This window comes from Pan paniscus, chromosome 5 (genome assembly GCF_029289425.2).
Source record: "Pan paniscus chromosome 5, NHGRI_mPanPan1-v2.0_pri, whole genome shotgun sequence".
Taxonomy (NCBI): Eukaryota; Metazoa; Chordata; class Mammalia; order Primates; family Hominidae; genus Pan; species Pan paniscus.
The window spans coordinates 151,168,973-151,181,791 of NC_073254.2; the positions used below are offsets into that span (position 1 = coordinate 151,168,973).

Sequence of the window (12,819 nt, forward strand, 5' to 3'; positions counted from 1 at the left end):
TGGGTGATAATACCTCCTTTAGATGACTATTTTTTAAACCCAAATATAGCCATGTCACCAACCTGCTTATATACTTCAGGATTTTCCCATCGATAGGATAAAGACAACCTCTTTTCCATGTTCTCTGAGGTTTTGTCGTTGTTCGTCTCTCTTTCAGCCCTTGCTTTTTCTGCCCGAGCTCTTCTACCCTTCCTTGGGCTTGCCAGGTTCCCTTGGCCCCAGGAAAAGCCTTCTCTGGCTGGAGCTTTCTCTTTGCTCCTCTTGGTTTTGTTAATGCCGCAATCTCAGCTCAAACCTCTCTACCCATGACCACCTCGTCTAGGTCAACTATCCCTTTCCTTGCCCCATTCCTGTCAGCTAAAGGCTTTCACAGCTTTCTGTATGCCATTTGTCATCCTTGCAACTTGACACTTGTCTTCCTCACAAGGTTTTTAGTGCATGCCCATACCTAGACTGGTGTTTGTTCAAGAGTAGGTGCGCACACATACACGCTCTTTCGCTCTCGCTCTCTCTCTCTCTGCTGTTGTTTCATGGCAAAAGCGTGTTTCTGTCATTCCAAGTTATAACCAGAATACTTAAAAATAATAAATACAGTGTAATGGTGGTTTCATAATACAGGTTCAACAGCAGTTACTGGTTTTGGAGGAGGTAGGGTAACTTATAATAGAGGGAAATGCAGGTTTCAAGTGACCTTGAAACCAAATAATGTAATGTTTCCCTTTCAAGAGACTTATTTGTAGTTAATCACTTAGAAAGCTTACATACAAATATGGGGAAGAGATGTAGGAATCAGGCAAGATTAGGAGTTATATTTTGTATCTTCTACATGAGCACATTTTTGTTTGTTTTAAAGTGTCTAATGTTAATTTTCTTTTTAAACTACTTATGAGCTTTTGTGGGAAGGCTTGGGAAAAGAATTAGCATTTATAACATTGTTTCAATGGAAGACTGTATTCCAAGTTCCAATTAAGTGACCTGCAAACAAGCTTTTGGAAGCTAGCACATTCACAATGAGTTGCTCTACTTTTGGCCTCTACGTGTTGGCATCTAGTTTTAAAGAAAAAAGTATCCAGAATTCCACTGGTCTTTGATTTTAAACACATTCTTAGAAGTTTGGAATTCTTTATTAGTGGAAAATCTTGATTTCGTATTTTAAGCAATAGAATTGGAAAGTGGATTAGGATGGCTGCATACAAATATCCTAATTGGAAGTATATGAAAATATGTGTTTCCATTAACTTTCAATTGCATGTTAGTTTAAAAAGAAAAGAAGAAAACATTTTGATGGGGGTACAGTAAATCCTAAATGTTTCTTAGGTGAGCTCAGATATGGAGGGTGGTTAGACACCAAGGATGGGGGATTTCTTGAAACTGACATAGCAGCATTCTTGCTCAAACTAAATTCTACAAGGACAGAGAGAGAAGCCCATGGTTAGGCCTAGTCAAGCAGAAGACTTGGAGGGGCCTGACTGAAGTTTTGGTCAAAGGAGAGAGTCTCTGTCAATGGGAAGTGAGATCCAAGGACAGCATCTCATGATTTGCACAATCACATTCCGCAGATAATGGGAACATTGTTCAGGATAAAACAGCTACTTTGGTATCAGAACAGTTTGCTATGCTCATGAGTCAGTTTTTTCTTATCTCTGCTTTTTTATGGATTCTGCATTGACTGTCAGCCCCCACTCTTTCCCTTTTTTTCTATTGTGCTGCCTCAGGGCTTCTGTCTTCTGTTCCCTTAGGGCTTCTCTGTGCTCTCTTTTCTCTGTTGTTTTTTTTCTGGGTTTGCTATTTTGTATTCAAACTACTTTCAAATGTACTCACATTTAGAAGTTGACTAGAATTGCATCTAACTGGAAGTGGAGGAGGGAAGATGCATCATTCCTCTCCCTGTTTCAGAGGAGCAGGTGCTGAGAGAGCAAGGGAGATGGTGGACCAGGTCTGTGGGGATTTCTCCTGGATGCAGATTCTGTTTTTCTAATGTGTGCATTTGGACTTCTTTGCAACTCTTCATGGTAATGCCCCTCCCCACAGGTCTGGAAAAATGACAGTAGTCATTTCTACTGAAATTATTGCTGTTGTAAAAAATCTTAAAGGCCATGAGGAACGGGTTCACAGACACATTCACTTGGAGACAAATAATTATTGCTTCTAACAGAAATGGAATGTTGTCTGCTGGCTTGACCTTTCTGTGGCAAGAATAAAGCCTTATTCTTAGGAAAGATCATAGTTATTGAGTCATATTGGGTATTCCAAGGACAAATTTCTGAAAAGATGCAGGGCCATTGAGAGGTTTTTCCAGTCAGATAGCAATCTGATCTGCAAAATAAGGGTGTTGGGTTCAGTACTGTTAAGATAGACAATCATCATGCTTTAAAACTTACACATCCTTTTAAGCTGTCCCAGTCAACTATCTGTTTGAGAACAAGTAGACAATTAAGCATTCATTTGGTTGAAGAATCTTAACATTGTTCTAATTTTGGTTGTTGCTTATTTTTCTTCTTGATTTTATATTTTACCATAAAGAAATTTTGCTTACCTAATCACTGGATTTTTTTTATATGTGTGTATGTGTTATTAGATTATAAAAGGAATTAAGATCCTGCAGAATGCAATAATACAACAAGATGAGCGACTGGCCAAAGCAATGGTCAGTGATGGTTCCTTTCATATTACCCTGCTGGTGATGCAATTATTAAATGAAGATGAAGTAAACATGTGAGTAATGTATCTTTCTTAAATATAATTTTCCAAATTATTACTTTAATATGAGTAAGCACAGCAGAACCCAAAGAGACATTCTAAATTTTAAAGAAGTAGTCTCTATACAATTTATTCCAATTAATAGTTAATATACAGAATAAACTGTATAAATATTCTTTTTAATCTAAACTTTTAAACTCTGTTATGGTTATCAAGTGGTAGCCCTTGGTTATGTAATTGTTTTGTCCATGCTTATAATATAAGCACTCTGGACTTGACCATTTAGCTTAAAATTCTAGATACATATTCTGGAATCATGGCAAAACCACCTCTTATTATCTGCCTTACTTTGGGCAAATCATGTACTTTCTAAGTAAATGAAGAAAATAATAGTACCAATACATGCAAGAGCTCTTTGCCTGGGGCCTGGCACATAGTAGGCACTCTATTATTAGCTATAAGAGCTGCCATTTTACTAAGCCACTGGACAATTTCAGTTTCATCTTAGTCATTTTTAGAGTCACTGTACTCTACCTACCCCCATCACCCCCATGCCAGGGTTCTGCCATAAAGGTTGAAGACAACTCATTGATTACTGCTTTCCAATCTGGAAGAAACCTTGTTCTTCCCCCAATTTTCTGGGACATTCTTATCCGTACTTAGATTTTCCCTTCCTCTGTTACCTTCTATATAGCTCACTGTGTTAAGTTCAAGCCTAAGATGTATGGAAAACCAAAGCCAGGATGAATGCAGGTTGCTTTTGTTTTCTACTTTGACAGCTATATTTCCTGAGGGAATGAGGAGCAAGGCTTGAATTAGGAAGGGATTGAGGAAAAGGTAAAATAAAAGGGATAAGATAAAAGACATTAATAATTCAAAATATCTAACCCCATTATGATTATTGTAGTTATGTCTTTTAAACAGTAGAACCTCATGTCTTTAGAGGTCAATCTTATGATCTGTCCCAAGCTGATGTACCCAAAGCAGCCTTGAGCATCCTGCAAGGACAGAGAGGAGGGGAGATTTTACTTGCCTGACTTTGTCTGATCACTTTGCCAATCAGAAGAAAAAAGAAGTTCTCTGATGCTCTTGAAAGAGCATCCAAAGAGAATCCAAAAAAGATACTACGCAAAATGAAAGGTTGAGAGAAGGGAGTAGTGCTCTGTGTGTGTTAGAATGGTCAGGATTCTCCAGAGAAACAGCACCAATAGGAGCATATCTATGTAGATATCTATCTGTATCTGTCTGTGTAGACATGTATATCTTTATGTAGAGAGATTTATTTTAAAGAATTGTCTCCCATGATTGAGGGAGAAGTCTGAAATCTTCAGGGCAGTGTGGAAGGGAAGAGTTGATGTTGTAGTCTCAAGACCTCAGTCAGTCTGGGGACAGAATTCCTTCTTAGGAGACTCCAGTCTTTTCTATTAAGGCCTTTAGCTGATTGGTTTGGGTCCACCCCTATTCTGGAGGGCCAGAGGTGTCAACTTTTAACTGATGGTGAGGTTCAAGGTGTGACCTCACTTTGGGGCAGCTAGAATGGAATTGATGAGGTTTCTGGGAAGACATTGTTTATGTGAACAATTTATTAAAAGTCTCTGATTTTTAACTTTTTATCCTATACTGTATGTTAGACATCTAGATTGTCCATTTCTTGTCCTATATTGATTCCTAATTTTCAAAGTCTAATATCAAGTTTTAGTTGTTTAATAGTATACTGATCAGTGGATTGGATATGGAATGTGCAGATACTTAAAAAAAATCATTAATTTCTTGAGGTAGATGTCACCTAAACTCCTTTGTATCCTTACAGTGTAGAAGAAAGGAATAGAAATATATTAGGCTAAGCCCTGCTGCTGATTTGAAAAGACTTACAAATGTCCTGTCTTAGTTTGAAATACAACCTTTGGGTCTGAACTCCAGTTTGAGAATTTCGTTTCTTATATGCATATACTTTTTACTTACTTTACCTTAAAGAAGCCTTTTCATAAGCCCCTCTTAAAAACATATTCTGTTTAAAATATTTTGAAAGTTAGTGATACTCCCAGTAGACATTGATTCCTTCTTACTCTGTGAATCAGTGGCATCTTATTAGCACAAATTTACTGATTTATACTACTAGAGAACTGGAAAAATGGACCGAATTTAGATCATCTATATTTCTTTAAAGAATAACGACATAGAATTCACTGTCTCTGAAAAGTCTTAACCTTTCTCATGGTCTGCTTTAACATATAGTTTCATTTAAAACAAATATCTTGAATTCCCCCAACTTATAAATGAGCCAGGAATAGCTGTTCTGTTATCACATGCTTTAATTTATAGCACACAGTGAAGGAAAATACTGACTTAAAAGTATGTGCACTGTTTGGATGAATATAACTACAGTTAGGTAATAGTGAATTTAAACTGGATTTGGAGGTACAATGAGAAATGTTGACATTTACATAGATATACCAAAGTATTGTGCATTTGTCATTTCCAAAGCGAAATGACAAATGCACAATACTTTACAATTTTGGAAATGAGAAATGTACCATACTTATAGCTATGTAATTTTTCAGAGAAATGAGACTGAGTATAGAAGTCATAGATGAAAATCAGTTAAAAACTTTACCTGAAGACTAATTTAGAAATACGAAAGATCAAGAAAAATGCTGATTTTTTCAAACACTTGGCTGAGCAAATCACTGATCAAAATAATTTAAACGAATAGCAATCCACTGGAAGGGTGTTTTAAAGCCCTGTATGAATGTGCTTAATTCTTTTTTAAGTAATGGCTGCCCTCTAGTGATATTTCATTTTTTTCTCAAAGTACCTACACCAAAATTCTCTTCAGGATAGAAGTAAGTCTAATTTTCCAAATATCAAAAATCTCATAATGTCCAATTCAATAATATTGTAAACATTTGTTTTTATTAAGAAAAATGTGGCTGGACACAGTGGCTCACACCTGTAATCCCAGCAATTTGGGAGGCCAAGGCAGGAGCATCACTTGAGCCCAGGAGTTTGAGACCAGCTTTCGCAGCATAGGGGGACCTCTCTATAAATAATTAAAAAAAAATAGCCAGGCATGGTGGCATACACCTGTGTATTCCAGCTACTCAGGAGGCTGAGGCAGGAGGATCACCTGAGCCCAGGAGGTCAAGGCTTCAGTCACCAGCTTGGGTGACAGAGAACCTGTCTGAAAAAAAGAAGAGAGAAAGAGACAGAAGGAGACAGAAAGAGAGAGAGAGAGAGGGAGAAAAGAAGAAGGAAGAAGGAAAGATATCGCACTTCTAACACATAGCAGGTGTATAATTGCATAGGCTAAATAGCTAAAGTATGTATGGCAAACTTACATAGTTACAATTGGGGAATATAATTAAACTTGTATTTTATTTGAGTCTAAGTATAGCAAATTATCTAATTATAGAGACTGTTATATTTTAAGAGATAGTGTGTTTTAACTTTTATTAGAGTGCCTCACAAATATATGTACTGTAAAAGTATTAGTACTTTCATCAAAAATCTAGAACTTGACACATAATCTAATGTAAGCTCTTGTAGGTACTCAGTTTTTTGGGATATATTTTCAGTAATTTTTTGAGTTGTTCATATAATATTTCACTTGATTAAAAATCTTTTGGTAAACTGTAAAATAGTGTCTACTTTCATGTCTTTAATAGTGATTATAATTAGGTAAAGATTTCTTTACTTCTTCCATAGTTTTTGTTTAAAACTGTCAGTTTTAATCATAAAGTTTAGATTTAGAAGGTATTTTGAGCCTTAAAATAATTAGTACAAATATCAAAATTCATCTTTCTAAAACTGGTACTTTGTATCTTATTTGGTTTTGTATATTTTATTACTTAATGTGTTACTGAAAAATGTATTATTTCTTACTAGTGGTATTGATGCTCTTTTGGAATTGAAACCATTCATAGAAGAACTCCTCCAGGGAAAACATTTGACTTTGCCCTTTCAAGGGATTGGCACTTTTGGAAATCAGGTTGGATTTGTGAAGCTGGCAGAAGGAGATCATGTAAACTCACTTTTGGAGATAGCAGGTAAAACAGCAACACACTTATATGAAATCTTGTCTGTTGGAGAAGCAATTTTTTTCAATTTTGTAACAGAGACTTGACACTTTTAAATTTTAAAAGATGATGGACTAGACTCAAGTATTTTTTAGGACTGTCCCAATCATAAATCTGAAGGATTTCAGTGCTTATCATAACATTTGACATACAGTTGGCACTTGGTAGGTACTGAATCAATGAATAGGAGTTATTGGTTGCCTATTCAGAGGCTTGTGGGAGTTGTCATCCCCATTGCAGAGAGCCAGTTGGTGAATCAGCAAGGTTTCCGTTTATGCTGCTCCCCTCCACCCAGTCCCCTGGAGGGACTACTCTCTGAGCAGAAGGACCATTGGTGTTAGCAGAAGACCTCATATGTGTTGGAGAACATGTTGCCTTGTGCAGCACAATTGAAAGTGTCAGGGAATTGGAAGCAGAAAAAAATCATAACCTGGATGAGTGACTTCAGTTTGATCCAGAGATAATAGGTTGGGTATTAGCCTGCATGCTGTGAGAAATTTTTATTTTCACTTCATTTCATGTCATGTCATGTGATGTCATTTCATGTCATCTCATTGCAGGTTCAATAATCCTTGGTTCATAACACACTTGCATCATTGGTCTATGCTTGGTCCACTTTTATCTGTGTTTTTTTTTCTTTCTATCTATTATTCCTTCTTTGCTTTTCTTTCTCTGCCCCCTCTTCCCTCTCTTCTTGCTTCCATCCCTCCTTCTCTTTGTGTATCTACGTTTCTCTCTCTATCTCTTAAAAAGCAATGTAATAATAACCTGGGAATGGTGGGAATTGAACAATGAGAACACATGGACACAGGAAGGGGAACATCACACTCTGGGGACTGTTGTGGGGTGGGGGGAGGGGGGAGGGATAGCATTGGGAGATATACCTAATGCTAGATGACGAGTTAGTGGGTGCGGCGCACCAGCATGTCACATGTATACATATGTAACTAACCTGCACATTGTGCACATGTACCCTAAAACTTAAAGTATAATTAAAAAAAAAAAAAAAAAAAGAAACAATCATCTATAGGAATGAATAGAGCAGAATCTGGAAAAAAAGAAAAAAAAAAAAAATAACCTGGGAATCTACCATCCCAAACAGAAGCTAGTGCTTTGGTAGTAATCTAACCGTATTGTCCTTTCAGTAATGCATCCTTTGGCCTTCCTCCAATTAAGTTCACTGTCATCCTGAAGTCAATGTTTACTTCCTTTTATTTTCCCAAAGTATATGTATTTTCATTTTAGTTGGTTTTAACTTAATAAAAAGGGCATCTTGTTGTATGTGATCTATTGGGACATCCTTTTCACTTAATATTACATTGCCTCTTTGCAGTTTAATAATTGCCCATTTAAAAGTGTACATTTGGCAGGGAGTGAGGATCAGGTTTCATTGTTGGTTTTTCTTTTGTGTTCTTAAGATATTTGTGATAAATATTTTTGTGAATGTCAGTGTTTATATAGGGCTGGATTATCATACAGATTAATTGTTAGAATGACATTTAGCATAGTGTCAGTTGTGCTGTCTAGTATATGGTTTAAGTTCGCTGAGTTCATTATCCATTCAGATGTATCAGAAGTAGAGCTGTTTAGTTATCTTTATAGTAGAAGATTTCTGTTATGTACTTGAAATACGTTTTACATAACAGCATTTCAATTGGGTTGCAAATGTGAAATTCACTATTGCTGTTATTAGTGACACAGCCGCATTCATTTTAGCAAAGGTTTTTATAAATTTATTACCTCTAAATTTCGTTTCTTCTACATAATGTTGGGCCCAAGGAATTATACTTGAGTAGGAAGAATTCATTCCTTTAGCATGCAATTAGCCAGTGCCAACTAGTACTTGGGATAGAAAACTGGAAAAAAAAAAAGATCCTTTTCCTTTAAGGAGCATATAGCCTTGTGCAGAAACAAACAGGCAAGCAATTACAGTGCAATATAATAATAACAATAATTTTTGTAGCTAGAGGCAGAGGCACAGAGTATAGCAGGCACATAGGAGAAGGGGGCGGATTGAGGAAGATTTCATAGGAGAAATAGCGTTTGAGTTGACATTTGAAGGGTAAATACAGGTTTTCTGGTTGGACAAATTGGAGGAGTGTATCCTGGGTAGAGGGAACAGCATATGCAAATAAATCAAGTCCTATTTAGGGGCCTACAAGTAGTTTAGTGTTACTGAAGTATAAATTGCAAATATAGAGATACCATCAAATGAGATTCATATGCTAAAGGGAGCAGTGAAGGTAAAATAAGGGCATGAGGAGAGCGGTGAAAGTTTAGAATGGCGACCAAGGGAAATGGAAGGGGAAAGTTTAATAAGCAGCATGTAATGGGGTTGCAGAGCAATGCAGAAGGTGCATTTGGGATGAGTGCAGAAATTTGTAATGGTACTAATCTGTGATCTTCTCAAGTACTATGTAGGATTTAGCTGTGAGAATGGAGAGGGGAAACTGAATTAATCCATACTGGAGCACTTGTATGGTAGGTGTGGTAAATGTATGGTAGGTGTGGTAAAAAGACAAAGGAGCCAGACTGTCAAGAGAGTGGTAGAATGTTTGATGTGATCATTATTGGACGTACATTAGAAAAGGCAGTAAAGTCTGGATGGGACTAATATTTGGAAGGAGAATAGAGTAATAGGGCTGAAGATTAGAGTTAGTAGAAGTTCAAGAGTGAGAAAGGAAAATTAGGAGGTGTGATCAGAGAGCAGTATATTGGATTTTATGAATTGAGATTTCTGGTTCATAGAGAGTGTGAAGAAACTTTGTTCGTTGACGTCACAAAGAAAAACAAATGATAGCTAGAAGTTTTAAAATCGAGAGAAAGACAAATTATTAGGTTGCATAGGAGAAACTTATAGCTTCAGTGAAGTCCCTAGGTACATGATCAGTATACAAAAACCTATAAATAATTAAAGTATTTTTTAAGAGGCACAATTTTTAATAACAAGAACAGTAGAGACATGTAGGAATAAATCAACTAAAGGATATGCAAGACTTCTATGGAGGAAATATTTTGGCTATTACATCTTTACTAGGTATGTTTATCATAACATTTTTCCCCTTTCCTTTTTTAAAGACAGAGTCTTGCTCTGTCACCCAGGCTGGAGTGCAGTGGTGCAATCATGACTCACTGCAGCCGTGAGCCTCCTAGGCTCAAGCGATCCTCCTGCCTCAGCTACAGGTGTGTGCCACCATGGCCAGCTAATTTTTTTTTAAGAGTTGGAGTCTCACTATGTTGCCCAGACTGGTCTTGAACTCTTGGCCTCAAGCAGTTGTCCCACCTTAGCCTCATAAAGTGTTGGGATTACAGGCATGAGCCACTGTGCCCAGCCCCTCCTTTCTTTTTCTATTTGTTGCAAGAGCGTCTATTCCTCTCACTGAGAAATACATTTCTAGAGTAAGCCAGACCATCAAAAAAATTGTATAGGTACTTAGACAAAATCGTGTAAAACTTTGTAGAATTGATATTACAGAATTGCTTTTACTATAATTCTTTTGGCATTATTTGATGATTTTCTAAGAAACAGGTTTATGGAAATTCTCTGTGTTTATTTTAAGTATTACAAATGTTGATTATATCTTGTTAAATAACATGAGTTGATTAGAAAAAATTCTTTTTGGCTGGGTGCGGCGGCTCATGCCAGTAATCCCAGCACTTTGGGAGGCCGAGGTGGGCAGATCGTGAGGTCAGGAGTGGCCAGTACTGGAGACCAGCCTGGCCAATATGGTGAAACCCCGTCTCTATTAAAAATACAAAAAATTAGCAGGGTGTGATGGGACCTGTAGTCCCAGCTACTCAAGAGGCCGAGGCAGGAGAATCACTTGAACCCGGGAGGCGGAGGTTGCAGTGAGCCGAGATCGTGCCACTGCACTCCAGCCTAGGTGACAGAGCGAGACTCCATCTCAAAAAAAAAGAAAAAAGAAAAAAAAAATTCTTTTTAATTTTAATATCCGGACTATTTCTCTTGAACATGTTGTTTTTTACCTAATGAATGTTGAACATTTAACTTGTGTCTTTGGGTTAGAATTGATTACTTGAAAACTTAGAATCCAGTTTATTGCATACTTCAATTTAGAATATAGGACATAATGCTATTCTTTTTGTGCACTTACCTCATACCTGGCTTCATGTTATCTTTCCAGTTTTAGTTTCCGTTTGTCTCATTTTCTTTATTTTAAATTTACTTATTATAGTGTATACTTCTTTGGAGTTATCTTAAATCCTATTTTTAGGGATAGGGTGAAGCAAAACATGTAAGCAAGCATGCAAACAAATAAGCAATATTTACAAGTCAAGGAGTACTTAAAATCATTAGTAGGCCAATGAGAAGGCAACTCTAATTGTTCTGAGGGCAAATCATCTGGGACCAATGCCCACAGTTAATCTTTTCTTCCTGGGCAAATCATTTGGGACTGATAGTCCACAGTTAAACTTAATCTTTTCTTCTTGGCTGCTCTGGAAAAAATGCTAGACTTAGAGCTTTTCTTTGGTAATATAAATATCTCTGCACTCAAGAAACATTTCTAATTACTCATTCATTCATTGTTCTTTTAAATAATTCACTGGGTGCTTGCAACATTGAGAATTCCATCCATTCTTTGCAAATATTCTCACAAAGGCATTTTCCAATATTGATGAAAGATCCATTGTGTGCTGAGGAATGTGAAGTATCACCAGCTTTAATATGAATATAAGCCCGAAGATGTTGGTTTGTTGTTACTGCTCCTGTAATTCCTTTCTTGATTCCAGAGGTGTTAGGTACTGTTGATTAAAAATATTTATGTTTTTCAAAAGTTTCAACAAAACATTATAAAAAATAGAAGCTGGAGGGAGAACAACATTCTTTTCCCCTCATACAATCACTGTTATACTTGCTTTTAATCTTTTATGTGTGTATTGTACTATTGTTTTTATTATAATTTTTATGCACTTTTATAAGGAACCTAAATATTTGAATATACATGGAAAACTTTATTCACTTACTGAAGCAACATGTATTTATTAATTATTGGGGACTTACTGTGTCAGGCATTGAAGTTTAGATATAGCCTCTATTTACATAGTGTTCAGATATTCAGAATGTTCAGCACATGGGATTTTTGTCAGTATTTTACTTCTTTAGATATATTTTTAAAAGAATGCCTCAGGCTGGGCACACTGGCTTGCGCCGATAATCCCAGCCACTCAGCAGACTGAGGTAGGAGGATCACTTGAGCTCAGGGCCTGGAGGTTACAGTGAGCCATGATTGTGCCACTACACTCTAGCCTGGGCAATGGAGTGAGACCCCATCTCAAAAAAAGAATGCCTTAGGATTAGTGCCACTTTAACCCAACAGTATCAGTAAAATGATTTAATATTTGTTTTTGTATCATATTTTATAAGCTGTTTGTTCAAATGATATATTCTAACTCTCAGAAGAATATATTCCATTGACCAAAGTTTCTTAAAACTTTGTAATAAATTGTATGTATATGCCTACACAGGAATATTAAAATTTTGTTCATTCAAAATAATGGAGACAGAGCTAGACTGACTTACTGTAAAGCAGGATAATTTGTAAAGAAAGTAATTCTAGTTGACCTTTGAACAATGTGGGGATTGGTGCCCAGAACCCTGCGTAGTCAGAATTCTCCATGTAACTTTCGATTCCTCCAGAAGTTTACTACTAATAGTCTACTATTGACTGAAAGCCTTATTGATAACATAAACAATTGATTAACACATATTTTATATGTTACATGTATTATTAATATATACTATATTCTTACGATAAATAATTTAGAGAAAAGAAGATGCTATTAAGAGAATCCTAACAAAGAGAATACATGTTTGCTGTTGATTAAGTGGAAGTGGATGATCGTAAAGGTTTTCAACCTCATCATTTTCACATTGAGTGGACTGAGGAAGAGGAGGAGTGAGTCTTGCTGTCTTAGGGGTGGCAGAGGCACAAGAGGTGGAGGTGGAAGTGGGGAGGCAGGAGGGGCAGGCACACGTGTGTAACTTCTGTTGAAAAATATCCATATATAAGTGGACCTGCTT

The 12,819-nt window shown here is 36.6% G+C and overlaps 1 protein-coding gene across 7 annotated transcripts in view; it reads left to right on the plus strand.

Annotated features, from left to right (window-relative positions):
• AKAP7 (A-kinase anchoring protein 7) overlaps positions 1–12,819 on the plus strand; it is a 149,166-nt gene that overhangs the window by 28,165 nt on the left and 108,182 nt on the right. For all 7 annotated transcript variants that reach the window (XR_010112516.1, XM_063605462.1, XM_063605464.1 and 4 more), the window contains 2 exons: positions 2,579–2,715; positions 6,586–6,746. Coding sequence is in view for 6 of the 7 variants with exons in the window: in XM_063605462.1 (XP_063461532.1) it covers positions 2,579–2,715; positions 6,586–6,746 (298 nt within the window). In the remaining variant the exon portion in view is untranslated. The remainder of the gene's footprint in view (positions 1–2,578; positions 2,716–6,585; positions 6,747–12,819) is intronic.